This window comes from Meriones unguiculatus, assembly GCF_030254825.1.
Source record: "Meriones unguiculatus strain TT.TT164.6M chromosome 13 unlocalized genomic scaffold, Bangor_MerUng_6.1 Chr13_unordered_Scaffold_40, whole genome shotgun sequence".
In the NCBI taxonomy this organism is placed as follows: domain Eukaryota; kingdom Metazoa; phylum Chordata; class Mammalia; order Rodentia; family Muridae; genus Meriones; species Meriones unguiculatus.
In genome coordinates, this window is record NW_026843649.1 from 950676 (window position 1) to 965696 (window position 15021).

Sequence of the window (15021 nt, forward strand, 5' to 3'; positions counted from 1 at the left end):
ATTTTTTTCCAAATAAGTGCAACAGTACCTTCTCAGAATCTACACTGGGTAAGAACCAAACTCTTCTTTGATTGTTCACAAAGTCAGAATATCAAGACTGAATAAGCTGGAGATCTCGGCACTTCTGATGTAGAAGTTTCAGGGTTTTTTTGAAAATTCAAATGTGTCATGTGATGTTTTGCTACAGGCTGTCTTGTGAGAGGGCATATGATGTCTTGCTACAAGCTGTCTCATGCAAGGGGCATGACTGTCCACCTGAAAACACCTGTGTGTGAACTCTGAGGAGAGGATATATATAAAATCCCACAGACAGCGAAATAAGATTCTTTGTATCTACATCACTTTGCTAGTCTTCTGTCTTCAACACTTGACTTCCCAGAGACAAACATTCCAGAGAACTTCCTGGGGAAATCCAAATGAGGCTTGCAGCTCTCACTGACTTGCTATGATCTTCTGAATCATGCTGATCTGTGTTGTAGTTTGGTGTTGGTCTTTGGACTGGACTGCTGGGTTCAGGTCAATGAAGAGTGGACTTGCTCCAAGTAAATACTTCTAAAATGTCTACAACCCCTTATTACTAATAACCTTCTTTTCTGCCCTACCTCTGGTCAGTGGGTGGAAGAGAGCCAGAAGTGTTGAAGAACCTTAAATAAAGTAGGTTTGTTGAAAAATCTAAGTCTAAACACTTCACTTACTGTGAATTTGAGTCTCAATAAACTGACAATAGGGCCAGAGAGATGGCTCCAAATGAGAAGCACTTGACACCAAGCCTGATAACCTGAGTTCTGTCCCCAGGACTAAGATGCCTATGTGAAATCCACAGTATAATAACTATTCTCTCTCTCTCTCTCTCTCTCTCTCTCTCTCTCTCTCTCTCTCTCTCTCACACACACACACACACACACACACACACACACACACACTCACATTGTTAATTTTGCAATAGAGCCCTAGGAGACACACAGAAATTCTCTAGAACTATGAGAACACACAGTATGAAGGCCTGAAGTCTCAGTTTTCTCTCAAAGAGCACTTATTAGAATGAACCATAATTGGCAATCAAGAGAAACCATATGAAAAGCTCAATCAATACCCACCTTGTAGTAATTTAGTACAGTTCCTAAAAAGGGCAGAGGTGTGGGCCCAGGAATTCCCTGTTTCTTAAAAACTCCATGTGTACAAGTCCCAAACCTATAAGGAGAAAGAGAGAGCCTTGTGACCACACACAAGAGAAACATGACCATAACCAAAACAATAAAACAAATCAACAACATGGCTGCCCCTCCAGTTTCCAGAGAGTTTAGGGAATGGTGAAGGAACCTGTGTGCATGGCATCACACTGTTCATTTCTGTGCCTACTGAGTTCTGGTGGATCTAGGGTTAACACAAAAATCAATCAGACCGTATCAGGTGTAAACCTTATCAGTAAACCTCACCAAGAGGAAATAGAAGAAAGATAAAGGTGGGGGTAGAGGTACCCAGAATATCTGCATAACATCAGTATGAACTTTGAGATTTAGTATCACTGGAGCTATTGTTCAGTAGTAAAGGTATTGCCTACTAGATATAGGCTCTGGCTTGATTCCTCATACCACCAAAAAATCAAAATGCAAAATTAATTCCGTTGTAATTTCATTTGGGACCTTCAAGATGACACCACAGGGAGAGACACTGGCTGCCAGTACTGATAATCTGAGTTGGATCTCCAGGATGCACACAACATGAGGGAACTGAGTCTGCAAAGTTGTCCTCTGAACTACACATGTACACACACACACACACACACACACACACACACACAGTGATAGTGATGCCCCTAACTAAAATGAATAAAAACACAAAATTTTATAATGTTTATACAAGAGTTCATTTCAAATTTTGCTATTACTTTTTAAATTTTTATTCTAGTGCCTGTGGAGGGTGTTGGATACCCTGGAACTACAGTTACTGGTGACAGCCAGCTCCTTGTTAATGTTCAGACCGGGGTCCTTTAAAACAGCAGCAAGTACTCTTAGTCACTGAGTCATTGTCTTTCCAGCCCCAGCTTCCAAAACCAGTTGTGACCTTCCAGACAATAGGTCTGAGTATTACCCCAATCACTAGAACATGGTCTGGGGAGGAACTTTGGAGGTTACTCACCAGTAGAGGAGCATGAGACTGATTGCCAGGAGGACCCAGATTTCCAGGGAGAAAACTGAAATCAGATCCATCTTTGCTTGTCTGTCAGCAAATTACTCCTATGTGTTCTCCCTCCTGCTGTGCATGCTACCCTTTGCAGGGCTTCCCTTCTGCCCAACTGTGCTGCAGTGAGCACAGCCTGCAATGTTATATAATGGGAAGATGGGTGGGGCAGAGCTCCAACCAGTAGATGGCTCAGCTCTGTTTCATCTGGACTTTGGTATCCTCTCCAATTTGACTGTTTGTAAAAGTTTATTCACAGCCTATTTTTACCTCCTTTGAGTTCATATTCTGTGCAGCAATCAATAAACAACTGTGCCATGTGAGACCAAAAGCTCTTCCTTTCTATCAAAAATTCAACCAAATTTATTGATGTGAAATGCCTTTTCACCAAGGCTGTCCTCATCCAAGAATACCTGAAATAAAGCCAAAGTTGTATCAACCACAGATCTTTGCAGAATGTCTTTGTCTACCCATGACAGATACTTTGTCATTTATCAAAACTTAACTCAGGAAAATGTGGCAGTCTGTCTGAGTCTGCCTGGACCTGGACCCCTAACAATAAAATAACTCCCACATATGGTCATCTCCTTCACTCTAGACCACAGTGAGGGTCTTCTTGTACATCTCCTTTCACAGACTGTGAGAATACTCTGGATGTGGTCACCACTATGCAGTAGCGTAGTCATTCAGACACACTAGTCAAGTGGGGTCAGGTCTCATGGATGAGTAAGTGAGGACAATTCAGTGTGGGTCATGATTTATGGATGTTAGAAATGAGATTCAAGGCTGCAAGTGAGTCCTGACAGCTACGGGTCACAACAGAAGACTTACAAAAAGCTAATATGAACCATTATAAACCATTCTGTTCAGTTGCTAATATATTGTAGAGAAGGTGTTTTTTTTTTTTTTTTTAGTGATGAAATGTTCTGAAAGTGACCAACTGCGTACCTTATTTAGCTGAATCAATGCTTCATATTGAGAAATATATGTTTGAAACCAGAAAGCTATTGGGGTTTGGCCTAAAATCTGAGCAGTTTCCGGGAAATCTTTGTTGGCATACTGGGTAAAACAACTAGATGAAACAGAAATTAATCTCTCATAACCTGGGCAGATAGTTTTGAAGATACACACATATCATTCTCTTAAACAGTTCAGAGCATACCTCTCTGACATGATAACTTTGTTTCTTGGGGAAAATGGTATTGACTGTTGTTATCAGAAGTAACTTTTCATGAAGCAACTACTAAGAATTAGTTCACATGTTCTAGAGAAATAAAGACAGAACATTTCCTGAAACCATTAGTCTACCATGGGAATCATAATAGTCATTTTAAATACCTTTACAGTTGAGCCTGGAATAGAGAACTTTCACTGGGCACAAAATTATCCTTTTCTTTCCTGGTACTAACCAAAAATGGCTTCAGCAGTTTGTAGACAAACCACTGAAGTGTAAACATTCTGTAGTAGTCGGGGGAGAAACCACTGTGATGTCAACATTCCAAGGCTCAGGCCATAAATGACAAAGTCACACATGTATTTTATTTCCTTAACACTTTTAAATTTAACAAGTTCTTTTGAACAATTTTTGCACTAAAAGTGTTTTATTAAATTTACATATTTACAATAGCATTTACATATATATGATAGCTATATAATATGATACAGTGAACAGTAAGACATTCCCGCTACTATAAGGATCCTTTATATTATTCTTCAATAGATACACCATCTGACATCCCATTTTGAGCACTGTTTTAATGGCACTATAGTATTTTCCAATTCTTCTTTTTTTGTTGTCTTGTTTGGTTTCTTTGCTCATTTTGTTTTTAAGATATATATTCAGGAATATATTGAATATTCAGCATATTTTACTTTTTCTAATAAATATAACTGAAGATTAGCTTAATATTTCATATTGTTGCATAGTATTTGAGGTTCAGACATAAGAGTTACTTGTGTAAGGACGTATATGTGTATCAACTATGGTGCTTTTTTAAAAACCATTTTACTAATAATAGATATATGGTTGCTTCAAATTTGGAAATACAATGGTTAAAATCATTTGTAATAAGAATTTTTAAAGGGCATGAGAATGTAATTTTTAACTATATAACAATGAAGATGATGATTGGTTTACATATGATAATAATCTTTCTCTTTAGTGTCCTGAACTGTGGGACTTCAACAGCTTCCTAAAGGGAGGGTGGGGGTGGAAAGAATGAAGTAAGACAAAGAGACACAAAGAATGAGGCTAAGCCTGTTTGTCTGATCAAAGCCTTGTTTATTTGAAAATTTTACACAACTATGTAGGGAGAAGGCAGGAATGAGGGAAGGCTAATTTACTGCTGCAGAAGATAGCAAGAGTGCTTTATGGTTTGAGATACCTCCTGCAAGATACCTCAAGAATGTCTCCTTAATATATCTCAAGGATGCTCCAAGACTAACGAGCAGGTGTTCTTACATAAATCTATCACCCATGACCTAGGGTCCTAGTGCAGCTGTTGGTAACTTTTCTACTAAATGGCATTGGTTCCACTAAATGGCTTTGGCTCACTAATTGGCTTTGGCTTCAGTAAATAGCTTTGGCTCCTGGCATCTTCTAGCCTTCTTAAACAGTTTAAGAGGCTAGCAGGTAGATTTTGAACATGAGGTCTTTTGCAGACGGTGGGCATTAACCAGAGGGGGGAAGTAGTGACCTGATCCTCCCAAGGCGTTTTGCAGCCTTTTCGGGTGTCTCTTTGGGGAGGAGAGGAAGACCTCATCAACACCTGAGGGCATCCCCAGCAGGTTGTGGTTAGGGGTAATCAGACACCAACCTCTATGCAATCAGGTTTGCTTCTCAGGGGACTCAGAAGGGGGCAGTTGGACCTTCCCCCTGCAGTACTTTGTCTTGCACCCCTTATAGGTACCTAGGCTACATCAGGCAAGCATTTATCTGAGTATGCTGTTCTCATGAGAGCCAAATGCAAGTAGTCAAGACCCATGTGATAGACTGTCAGCAATCTTCCTTGGGCTCAGCTAAGCCTCTGTCAGCCAAATCAAGTCGGTGATAATGAACTTGTGTAGGTTTAGATGCCAAGGAGTCAATTTGCTGTTTTACAAAGCTAGTAAGTCTTTTAATGGCCCATGGGTCGAAAGATATGAGGAGAAGGAAACTCACCATGGGTCCCAAAATTGAAGGAAGGAAGGTGGTAAGCCAGGGAAAGGTTGAAAACCAATTATAAAGCCAACTCTCCTCTTGTTCTCTCTGTCTCTTTCTCTCTTCTAGGTCTTCCCTAACCTTATCCATGCTGTCCCTTACAATCCCAGTATAATCTGTGTAAAAGCAGCACTCTTCCTTCAGTGAAGCACAGCGTCCCCCTTGCTGAAGGAAAAGCAAGTCTAGCCCTCTTCTATTTTGTAGGACAACTTCAGACAGTGAGACGAGGGATTTCTCCAAGTTGGTGATGCCAATCTCCAGTCTCTCAACATCCTTGCCAATTGTACAGCAAAGGTCAGAGTAATGCTTGTTGGAGAGAACGAGAGAGGTTATACCCGTCCCAGCACCCACAGCTCCGAGGCCAAGGAGGGCAGTTAGTGTAATAGCTGTTATGGCCTCCCTTTTTGTTCTAAGCAATGCATGGTCATTAATGGGGTCCCAAAACTGAGCAAAATCTTCCCCAGAATAATAAGTCAGGCAGGGAATTAATTAGACAAGGACACAGATGGTAGTAAGATTGCTTTTGAGGGGTGGGGTGTGTATACAGGGAATAAGGCCATCACTGCAAGTCCACCAGCTGTTGTTGCCTGGGAGGATATAATTGGGAAAGGGGTTTGATGGTGTAATGGTTACATTACAAAGATGTCTGTGTTTCTGAAGAATACTATTGCCTATGCATAACTCAAGGCCAGAAACAGAAGTCAACGTCAATCTAGCCTCAGCCTGTTGTGACCATCTGCATTTAGAATGGTCAGAGGAGTAGAAGATTTCCTCAGTGACAGCAATGCCTTCATAAAAGGGTGGGGCAGAATCATACCAAAGCCAACAGGACTCAGTAAGTTCAGGGTGTGTATGATTCAGGGCTAAAAAGGTATGATTAACAAGGTCTAAATTAATATGGCGTGTATCAATCCCATCTTCAATCAAGGAGGGGATAGGCTTATCAGCAAAGGAAGGAGTCGGGGAGGCGGGGACATTTTGCTTAGGCTCTGTCCATGCAGGAAAATTATTTTTCTTGGGTTCTATCTGTGCGGGAGGGGCAAGGACAGGATTGGGTCCAATAGCTACGGGTGGAATAGCTGATTCTTTCCTTAGGGTGAGGTAAATGATAACTCCTGGACTGTTCACACCTACCTGCATGCTCACACCTCCTACCACACTCACACCTTTTACCACACTCACACCTACCTGCACGCTCACAACTCATACCAGGCTCACACCTCTTACCACGCACACACCTCCTACCATGCTCAAATCTCCCTGCACGCTCACACTTCCCTGCACACTCACACCTCCCTGCATGCTCCTCACAGTTCCCTGCATGCTCACACCTCCCTGCATGCTCCTCACACTTCCCTGCAGGCTCACACCTCCCTGCATGCTCCTCACACTTCCCTGCAGGCTCACACCTCCTACCACACTCACACCTACAAGCACGCTCACACCTCCCTGCATGCTCCTCACACTTCCCTGCAGGCTCACACCTCCCTGCATGCTCCTCACAGTTCCCTGCACGCTCACACCTCCTACCACACTCACACCTACAAGCACGCTCACACCTCCCTGCATTCTCCTCACAGTTCCCTGCATGCTCACACCTCCCTGCATGCTCCTCACACTTCCCTGCACACTCACACCTCCCTGCATGCTCCTCACAGTTCCCTGCAGGCTCACACCTCCTACCACACTCACACCTACAAGCACGCTCACACCTCCCTGCATGCTCCTCACAGTTCCCTGCATGCTCCTCACACTTCCCTGCACACTCACACCTCCCTGCATGCTCCTCACACTTCCCTGCACACTCACACCTCCCTGCATGCTCCTCACACTTCCCTGCAGGCTCACACCTCCTACCACACTCACACCTACAAGCACGCTCACACCTACCTGCATGATCACACCTCCCTGCACACTCACACACCTCCTTTCACGCTCACACTTCCCTGCAGTCTCACACCTCCTACCACACTCACACCTCCCTGCACGCTCACACCTCCTTGCACGCTCACACTTCCCTGCATGCTCACACCTCCAACCATGCTCTCTCTGTATCTCTGTCTCTCTGTCTCTCTCTGTGTCTGTCTCTCTGTATCTGTCTGTCCTTGTCTCTGTTTCTCTGTCTCTATCTCTCTCTCTGTGTCTCTCTGACTCTGTCTCTTTCTCTGTCTCTGTATCGCTCTGTCTCAGTCTCTCTGTCTCTGTCTCTCTCTGTCTCTCTCTGTCCCTGTCTCTCTGTCTCTCTCTGTATCTCTGTCTCTTTGGTTCTGTCTGTCTCTCTCTGTCTCTGTCTCTCTCTGTCCCTGTCTCTCTGTCTCTGTCTCTGTCTCTCTCTGTGTGTCTCTCTCTGTCTCTGTCTCTCTGTGCCTCTGTCTCTGTCTCTCTGTCTGTCTCCATCCCTGTCTCTGTGTTTGTCTCTGTATCTCTCTGTCTCTGTCGGTCTTAGTCTGTCTCTATCTCTGTCTCTCTGTGTCAATGTCTCTGTCTCTCTCTATCTCTGCCTCTCTGTCTCTGTCTCTCTCTGTGTCTGTGTCTCTGTCTCTTTCTCTCTGACTCTGTCTCTCTGACTCTGTCTGTGTCTGTCTCTGTCTCTCTTTATCTCTGTCTCTTTCTCTCTGACTCTGTCTTTCTGACTCTGTCTGTATCTGTCTCTGTCTCTCTGTGTCTCTGTGTCTGTCTCTCTGCCTCTCTCTGCCTCTCTGTCTCTTTCTTTCTGTCTCTGTCTCTCTCTTTCTGTGTCTCTCTCTGTCTCTGTCTCTCTGTCTCTCTGTCTCTCTGTATATCTCCATCTCTTTCTCTGTGTGTGTTTCTGTCTCTGTCTCCTCTCTGTCTCTCTGTATGTCTGTCTCTGTCTCTCTGTGTCTCTCTATGTCTCTGTCTCTGTCTCTCTGTCTCTGTCTTTCTGTCTGTCTGTGTCTCTCTCTGTCCCTGTCTCTGTCTCTCTCTGTCCCTGTCTCTCTGTCTCTCTCTATATCTCTGTCTCTTTGGTTCTGTCTCTCTCTCTCTGTCTCTCTCTCTGTCCCTTTCTCTCTGTCTCTCTCTATATCTCTGTCTCTTTGGTTCTGTCTGTCTCTCTCTGTCTCTGTCTCTGTCTTTCTGTCTCTGTCCTTGTCTCTCTCTGTCTCTGTCTCTCTGTCTCTGTCCTTTTCTCTCTCTGTCTTTGTCTTTCTCTGTCTCTGTCCTTTTCTCTCTCTGTCTTTGTCTTTCTCTGTCTCTGTTCCTGTCTCTCTCTGTCTCTGTCTTTCTCTGTCTCTGTCCCTATCTCTCTGCCTCTCTCTGTATCTCTGTCTCTGTATCTCTGTCTCTGTCTCTTTGTTTCTGTCTCTCTCTCTGTATCTCTGTCTCTGTCTCTCTCTCTGTATATCTCCATCTCTGTCTCTGTGTGTGTCTGTCTCTCTCTGTCTTTGTCTCTCTTTATCTCTGTCTCTGTCTCTCTGTGTCTGTCTGTCCCTGACTCTGTCTCTCTGTATGTCTGTCTCTGTCTCTCTGTGTCTCTCTATGTCTCTGTCTCTGTCTCTCTGTCTCTGTCTTTCTGTCTGTCTGTGTCTCTCTCTGTCCCTGTCTCTCTATCTCTCTCAGTCTCTCTATCTCTGTATGTCTTTGTCTGTCTCTGTGTATATGTGTCTGTGTCTCTGTCTCTCTGTCTCCATCTGTGTCTCTGTGTGTCTCTGTCTCTGTCTTTCTGCATGTCTCCATCTCTGTCTCTGTGTGTGTCTCTGTCTGTCTCTGACTCTCTCTGTATCTCTGTCTCTGTCTCTATCTCTGTCTCTGTGTGTGTCTGTCTCTCTCTCTGTATCTCTGTCTCTGTCTCTGTCTCTCTGTCTTTCTGTTTCTGTCCCTGTCTCTGTCTCTGTGTCTCTGTCTCTCTGTCTCTCTCTGTTTGTCTCTGTCTCTCTCACTGTCTCTCTGTCTCTGTCTCTCCTTGTCCATGAACCTCAAGCATTTAAGCTCATTTAAATATATTTGAATGCGTTTGATTATATTTAAATACACGGATATTTAAATAAATTTGAGTGTATTTAAATACATTACCCGATGTGCTGGAATGAGCTGTGGAGCTCAAAGAATGTCCTTCCAGGCCAGTCCCTCCCAGCTCCTCAGATGTCACCTCCTGGAGGTTGGTCTGATGGTAAGTGATCTCCCTCTGGGTAACCTGCCTGAGGGGTCACACGGGGGTCCTTGTCCTACGACCTGGGTCACATGACGCTGCCCGGAGGATGGCAAACATGTTATTAGTATGTTATAATGATAATGATGTGTTATCAGCTCCTTCCCTCTGGGCTCCGTCCACACAGGGTCAAGTCCATTGTCAAGACCGATTCATTCATTCATTCACTCATTAATTCTCCTCCTCCTTCTCTTCCTTCTTCTTCTCTTTCCCCTCCTCCTTCTCTTCCTCCTTTTCGTTTTCCATCTCCTCCTCCTCCTTCTCCTCCTCTTCCTCTTTCTCCTCCTTCTCCTCCTCTTCCTCTTTCTCCTCTTTCTCCTCCTTCTCCTCCTTCTCTTCGTCCTTTTCCTTCTCCTCCTCCTCCTTCTCCTCCTCCTTCTTCTCCTTCTCCCCCTCCTCCTTCTCTTCCTCCTTTTCCTTCTCCATCTCCTCCTCCTCTTTCTCCTCCTCTTCCTCATTCTCATCCTTCTATTCGTCCTTTTCCTTCTCCTCCTCCTCCTCCTTCTCCTCCTTCCTCTCCCTTCTCCTCCTTCCTCTCCCTTCTCCTCCTTCTTCTCCTCCTCCTTCTCCTCCTCCTTCTCTTTCTCCTCCTCCTCCTCCTCCTCCTAGGCCTCCAGGATCCAGGAAGCATCTTAAAGTCTTGGGGAGACAGTTGAAAGGTCCGACCCCCCGTCCTCACCTCCACCCCGGAGTGTGTCTGACTGTGACCCTCTCCTCACCTCCCTGCCCCCTCACAGCGTTCTTCGCCCACAAGGTGGAACACGAGAGCAAGACCCACAAAGGCAGGAGCTTCCAGAGGACCGGGACGCTGGCCTTCGAATGCGTCTACACCTCCAAGTGAGTCCAAACCCGGTGGGGGCTGCCGGCTGGGAGAGGCAGGAGAGGGGAGGGGAGAGGAGGTCGGTGATTCGGTTCCTGCAGCATTCTGGAGCTCTGGGAGGCCAGAACGCTGGTTCACAGAGCGAATCCGGGACTTGGCCGGGCCACACGGAGAGACCCTGTCTCGAAATAACTCACAAGCAATGCGGCAGCCTGGGAATTCTTTCTCTCTTTCTTTCCTTCCTTTTCTCCCTCCTTCCTTCCTTCCCTTCCTCCCTCCTTCCTTCCCACCTTCTTTCCCTCCCTTCCCTTCCCCTTCCTTCTTCCTTCCCTCCCACATTCCCTCTTTCCTTCCCTTCCTTCTTCTCTCCTTCCTCCCTTCCTCCCTCCCTCCTCTCCTTCTTCATTCCCTCCCTCCTCCCTTCCTTCCCTCCCTCCTTCCTTCCTTCCTTCCCTCCCTCCCTCCCTCCCTCCCTCCTTCCTTCCTTCCTTTCTTTCTTCCTTCCTTCCTTCCCTCCCTCCCGCCTTCCTTCCTTCCTCCCTCCTTCCTTCCTTCCATATCAAAAAGGGGAAGGCCAAAGGTAGCCCAAACAAATGTAAAAATCCAGGTACAAGATGCCTAGCATATCCTTAAATGCTAAAGGTGAAAGGGAGTTTATATAAAGTTTGGATACAAAGGCCCATCCCGTGTAAAAAAAAAAAAAAAAAAGGGCAAGCCAAAAAATAGCCACAACCAATGTAAAACCAAAGTACGAGATGCCTAGGGTATGCTTAAATGCTAAAGGTAAGAGGGAGTTTAAATAAAGTTTGGCTATTAAGGCATAACTCGCCATTCTATATAAAAAGGGGGACAGGAAAAATAGCTACAACGTATATAAAAATCTAGGCCTGAACCTTTAAACAGGTACAAGATGCCTAGGGTCTGCTTAAACTCTAAACTAAAAAGGAGTTTATATAAAGTTTACCTAAAACATGCCTTTTCTGTTGCTCAAGGCAACCAGCTTGTCTCTCTAATGGGAGACCTCTCAGGAGATAGGTAGCAGCTTGGCCTAATGCAACACTTACCCAAGACTCCAAAAAAGATACTTTGATTTATCCAACCTTGTTTTTATTTCAACGTGATAATGATTGTATGTTCAATAATAATGGTAACTTATATTGCTGATCCCTTTACATGGAAACAACTCTCACCCTGACTGAGACATAAAAAATAATGTCTCCAGTCAAAACATCAATCATACATGGCCAATAAATCCTTGGCTATAATATCTTCAAAAATTTCATTATGCCATTATTTAAATTGGCGTAGATAAAATTGGCTTACAGTCTAGTTTCATCCTGCACATTTCATACATTCATAATTTTAGAACTGTATGATGTTTGTGAGAAATTATATGTGTTCAGAACAAAAGGACTGGGCACTGGAGATGCTGGATAAAACCTGACAGAATCCTCTTTCCAGTATGCTGAGACCTTAACATATCTATTCCAGCATCTTGCATGTTCCAGCATTCTGCTTGTTCCTGCCTCAACTGCTTCAATTGCTGTTTCTCATCAATATTTCAATATTATTTGGTGATATTTGACAAAAAAATGGGCTTCTTCTTCAGACTATGTTATCTGAACTGAAATTTCTAGGCTAGGTGTATGAGCGAACATACCTGTAGGGTAAGCAGTCAGGAGGCAGAGGCAGGAGGATCACATTGCCAGACACATTTTCAAGAAGGAATTTATGGTATTAATTTGTTGGTGGTCCCATCATTATTTCATTCATTCTTCCTTCCTTCCTTTCTTCCGATCTATTTATTTATTTATTTATTTATTCATCCACCCATTTATTTATTTATTTATTCATTCATTCATTCATTATACAGTGTTCAGCCTACATGTACACCTGCAAGCCACCAGAGGGCACCAGATCTCACTATAGATGGTTGTGAGCCACCATGTGGTTGCTGGAATTTGAACTCAGGACCTTTGGAAGAACAACCAATGTTCTTGTCATATGAGCCCAACCCTGGTCCTACTTTGTTTTAGCTCATGTTCCATAAATTTTCTTAAACATAAAAGACATTAAGAAATGTCTTAATGATTCTTTACTGTGGTCACACATAAGTTTGAACAAATACTGCTGAGTTCATCTCAAGAGCTCACGTCACCATGTGGTGAATTAAATTTATCATTGTGTTTTCAGGATGATAACTATTTCTTACCTATGACCACTAGGAAGCTGTAAGCTGCCTTAGCTGATCAAACTGGATGGATGAGTAAACAGCAGCTTTTAAGCCAGCCTTGAACTTGTGATCCTCCTGTCTCAGCCTTCTGAATGCTAGGGTTCCAGGGTTGGGCTGCTAAAGTGAGAACAATGAAGCAAATGATACATTTATCTGTTTGCGTGGGGGGGGGAATTATCACATTTTTACATTTCCAAACTTTATATGCATGACATATCTCCCACTTTTAATAAAATATTAAAATGTGTCACTCTGTCATGTAGCCTTGACAACCCACAAATATGCCATTGAATTTTTCTGTTGCCATCTATTGCTGCTCAGGGGCTAACTGGTTAGTCTGGTTTGTGGCCCCTTGGAGAAAACTAACTTTAAAATTTATTATTAGTATAATTTAAAGAGGTAGTGAGTGTTCTTTTTGGAGGGAGGGGAACTTTATTGATGATCCATAGTGTATTATTTTTTTCTTTGAAAATTTATTATTTGTAGAGTATGCTGCCTGCATACCAGAAAAGGGTGCCAGATCTCACTATAGATGTTTGTGAGCCAACACATGGGTGCTGGAAATCAAACTCAGGACCTTTGGAAGAGAAGCCTGCACTCTTAAGCTATGTGATGTCTCTCCAGCCCCATCATTTATTATTATTTTATTTTTTTAAATTTTTACTGATTCATTGTACATCCCTGACATAGACCCCCCCCTTCTCTCCTCCTGGTTCTACACTCCCTGTTTCCCCTATCACCCCTCACCTGGCTCCTCAGAGAAGGGGATCACCCCTCCCCTGTGTCCACCTACACATGCCACCATATCAAGTCGCATCAGGACTCAGTGCATCCTCTTCCCCTGTGGCACGGCAAGGTAGCCCCAACAGGGGAATGTGATAGAAAGCTAGCTTGTGAGTCAGGGTGCATTCATATGTATGTTGGTCCCGCTGTGTTTAAAAAACCTTGTTACCCTCGTGTCCTTCATCCCCTCTGGTGCTTACACTCTGCAAACAGAGTTCCTTGAGCCCTTGAGAAGGAATTGCTGGAGACATCTCATTTAGGGTGGAATGGTCTAAGGCCTCTCACTGTGAATCAATTGGTTTTGGGTCTCTGTATTTGTTCCCATCTGCTGCAGGAAGTTTTCTATGATGGCCGAGCAAGGCACCGATCTGTGAGTATGGCTGCTCCTTTAGCACAACTATAGCATTTACATTTCTCTGATGTCCCTGGCCTGTGTAGACTCAGGCTCCTGGCCACCCAAGCCATGTTGGATCAAGGTTCTTTTTCATGGAGTGAGATTCCTGAAACTCAACCAGATATTAATTGGTCACTTGCATGAAATTTGTGCCACAAGCACACCAGCAAAACTTGTACCCAGGTTACCATTGGAGAGTGAAGGGTGTATGGGTGAGTTGGTGTGTGCTTTCCTCTTTAGGTGGACTGTGGTGAATGTTAAGGGGAATGTGAGCACCCACAAGCATGCATGCCATGTCTTCAATATCTTATATATTGTTGAAAAAGCAGGCACTTGAGAATAACTATAAAGTTATGCTCCAAGAATCTGACATTTGGTGGAAATTAAACTTTCAGGAATTAGCATGGCACCTCTTCATTTTCCTAGTTCCATTGTATCCTGTTATTTTCAGGTATTTCAGACCGAACAAAAAACATCTGTTCAGGCTGGAAATGGACTGTAGTTTCCAGGTTAGATATAGCAGTAGCATAAAATTAGGTCAGTGGTGAACTATACTTATCTGTATGCATTATTAAAAACATTTAGATTGCAACATGTTTATATTCATGAATAGACTTACATGTATTATAGGGATTTTATGTAGATAATTCACAATATGATTGCCGAAAACTCTCTCAAAAATTTACTGTTATTTCATCAACTTACTTCTTTTATATTTATCCTCCTTCATAATTAGAGTACCTCCCTGGTTTATCCCAATCAGATCAATTGTACCTGCCATTGTATTGTGTCCCTCCCTACCATGCTTTCTTGTTTCTACAGTCATTCCATGATGAATACTCACAAACCAACATTTGGAGCTAGATGCCCAAGAGTAGAGAATGAAAGATATTTGTCTTCTGGATATGAGTTACCTAAATTATATTTTTCTTACTTACATCTATTTATATGTATGATATTTATCATGTTAAACATACTTATGAGTTTCCATATCCTACCTATTGTGAACAGAATAGCAGAGCACCAAGGGCAAGGCCATGGTGGCTGTGGAGGTCTTCCACAATGAAGGCAACTGAGCAAGTATTTGTAGAGTGGGATGTCGAGTCATTTTTATGTATGTCAAGGAAAAGAGAGCAGGGTCAGGCATCAGATTCATTTTTCTGTTTAGAAAATTCTCTACTCTGAATTCTGGGATGGTTCAAGCTGTTTAATAGACATCCCACCCCTTTACAGAGATTGATTT

The 15021-nt window shown here is 43.5% G+C and overlaps 1 protein-coding gene across 1 annotated transcript in view; it reads right to left on the minus strand.

Annotated features, from left to right (window-relative positions):
• LOC132651174 (cytochrome P450 3A1-like) overlaps positions 1 to 2312 on the minus strand; it is a 30848-nt gene extending 28536 nt beyond the window's left edge. The window contains exons 1-2 of the mRNA XM_060376440.1: positions 2140 to 2312; positions 1098 to 1191 (exon numbers count right to left, since the gene is read on the minus strand). Of these exons, the coding sequence (XP_060232423.1) occupies positions 1098 to 1191; positions 2140 to 2210 (165 nt within the window). The 5' untranslated portion in view covers positions 2211 to 2312. The remainder of the gene's footprint in view (positions 1 to 1097; positions 1192 to 2139) is intronic.
• Positions 2313 to 15021: the final 12709 nt, after the last annotated feature.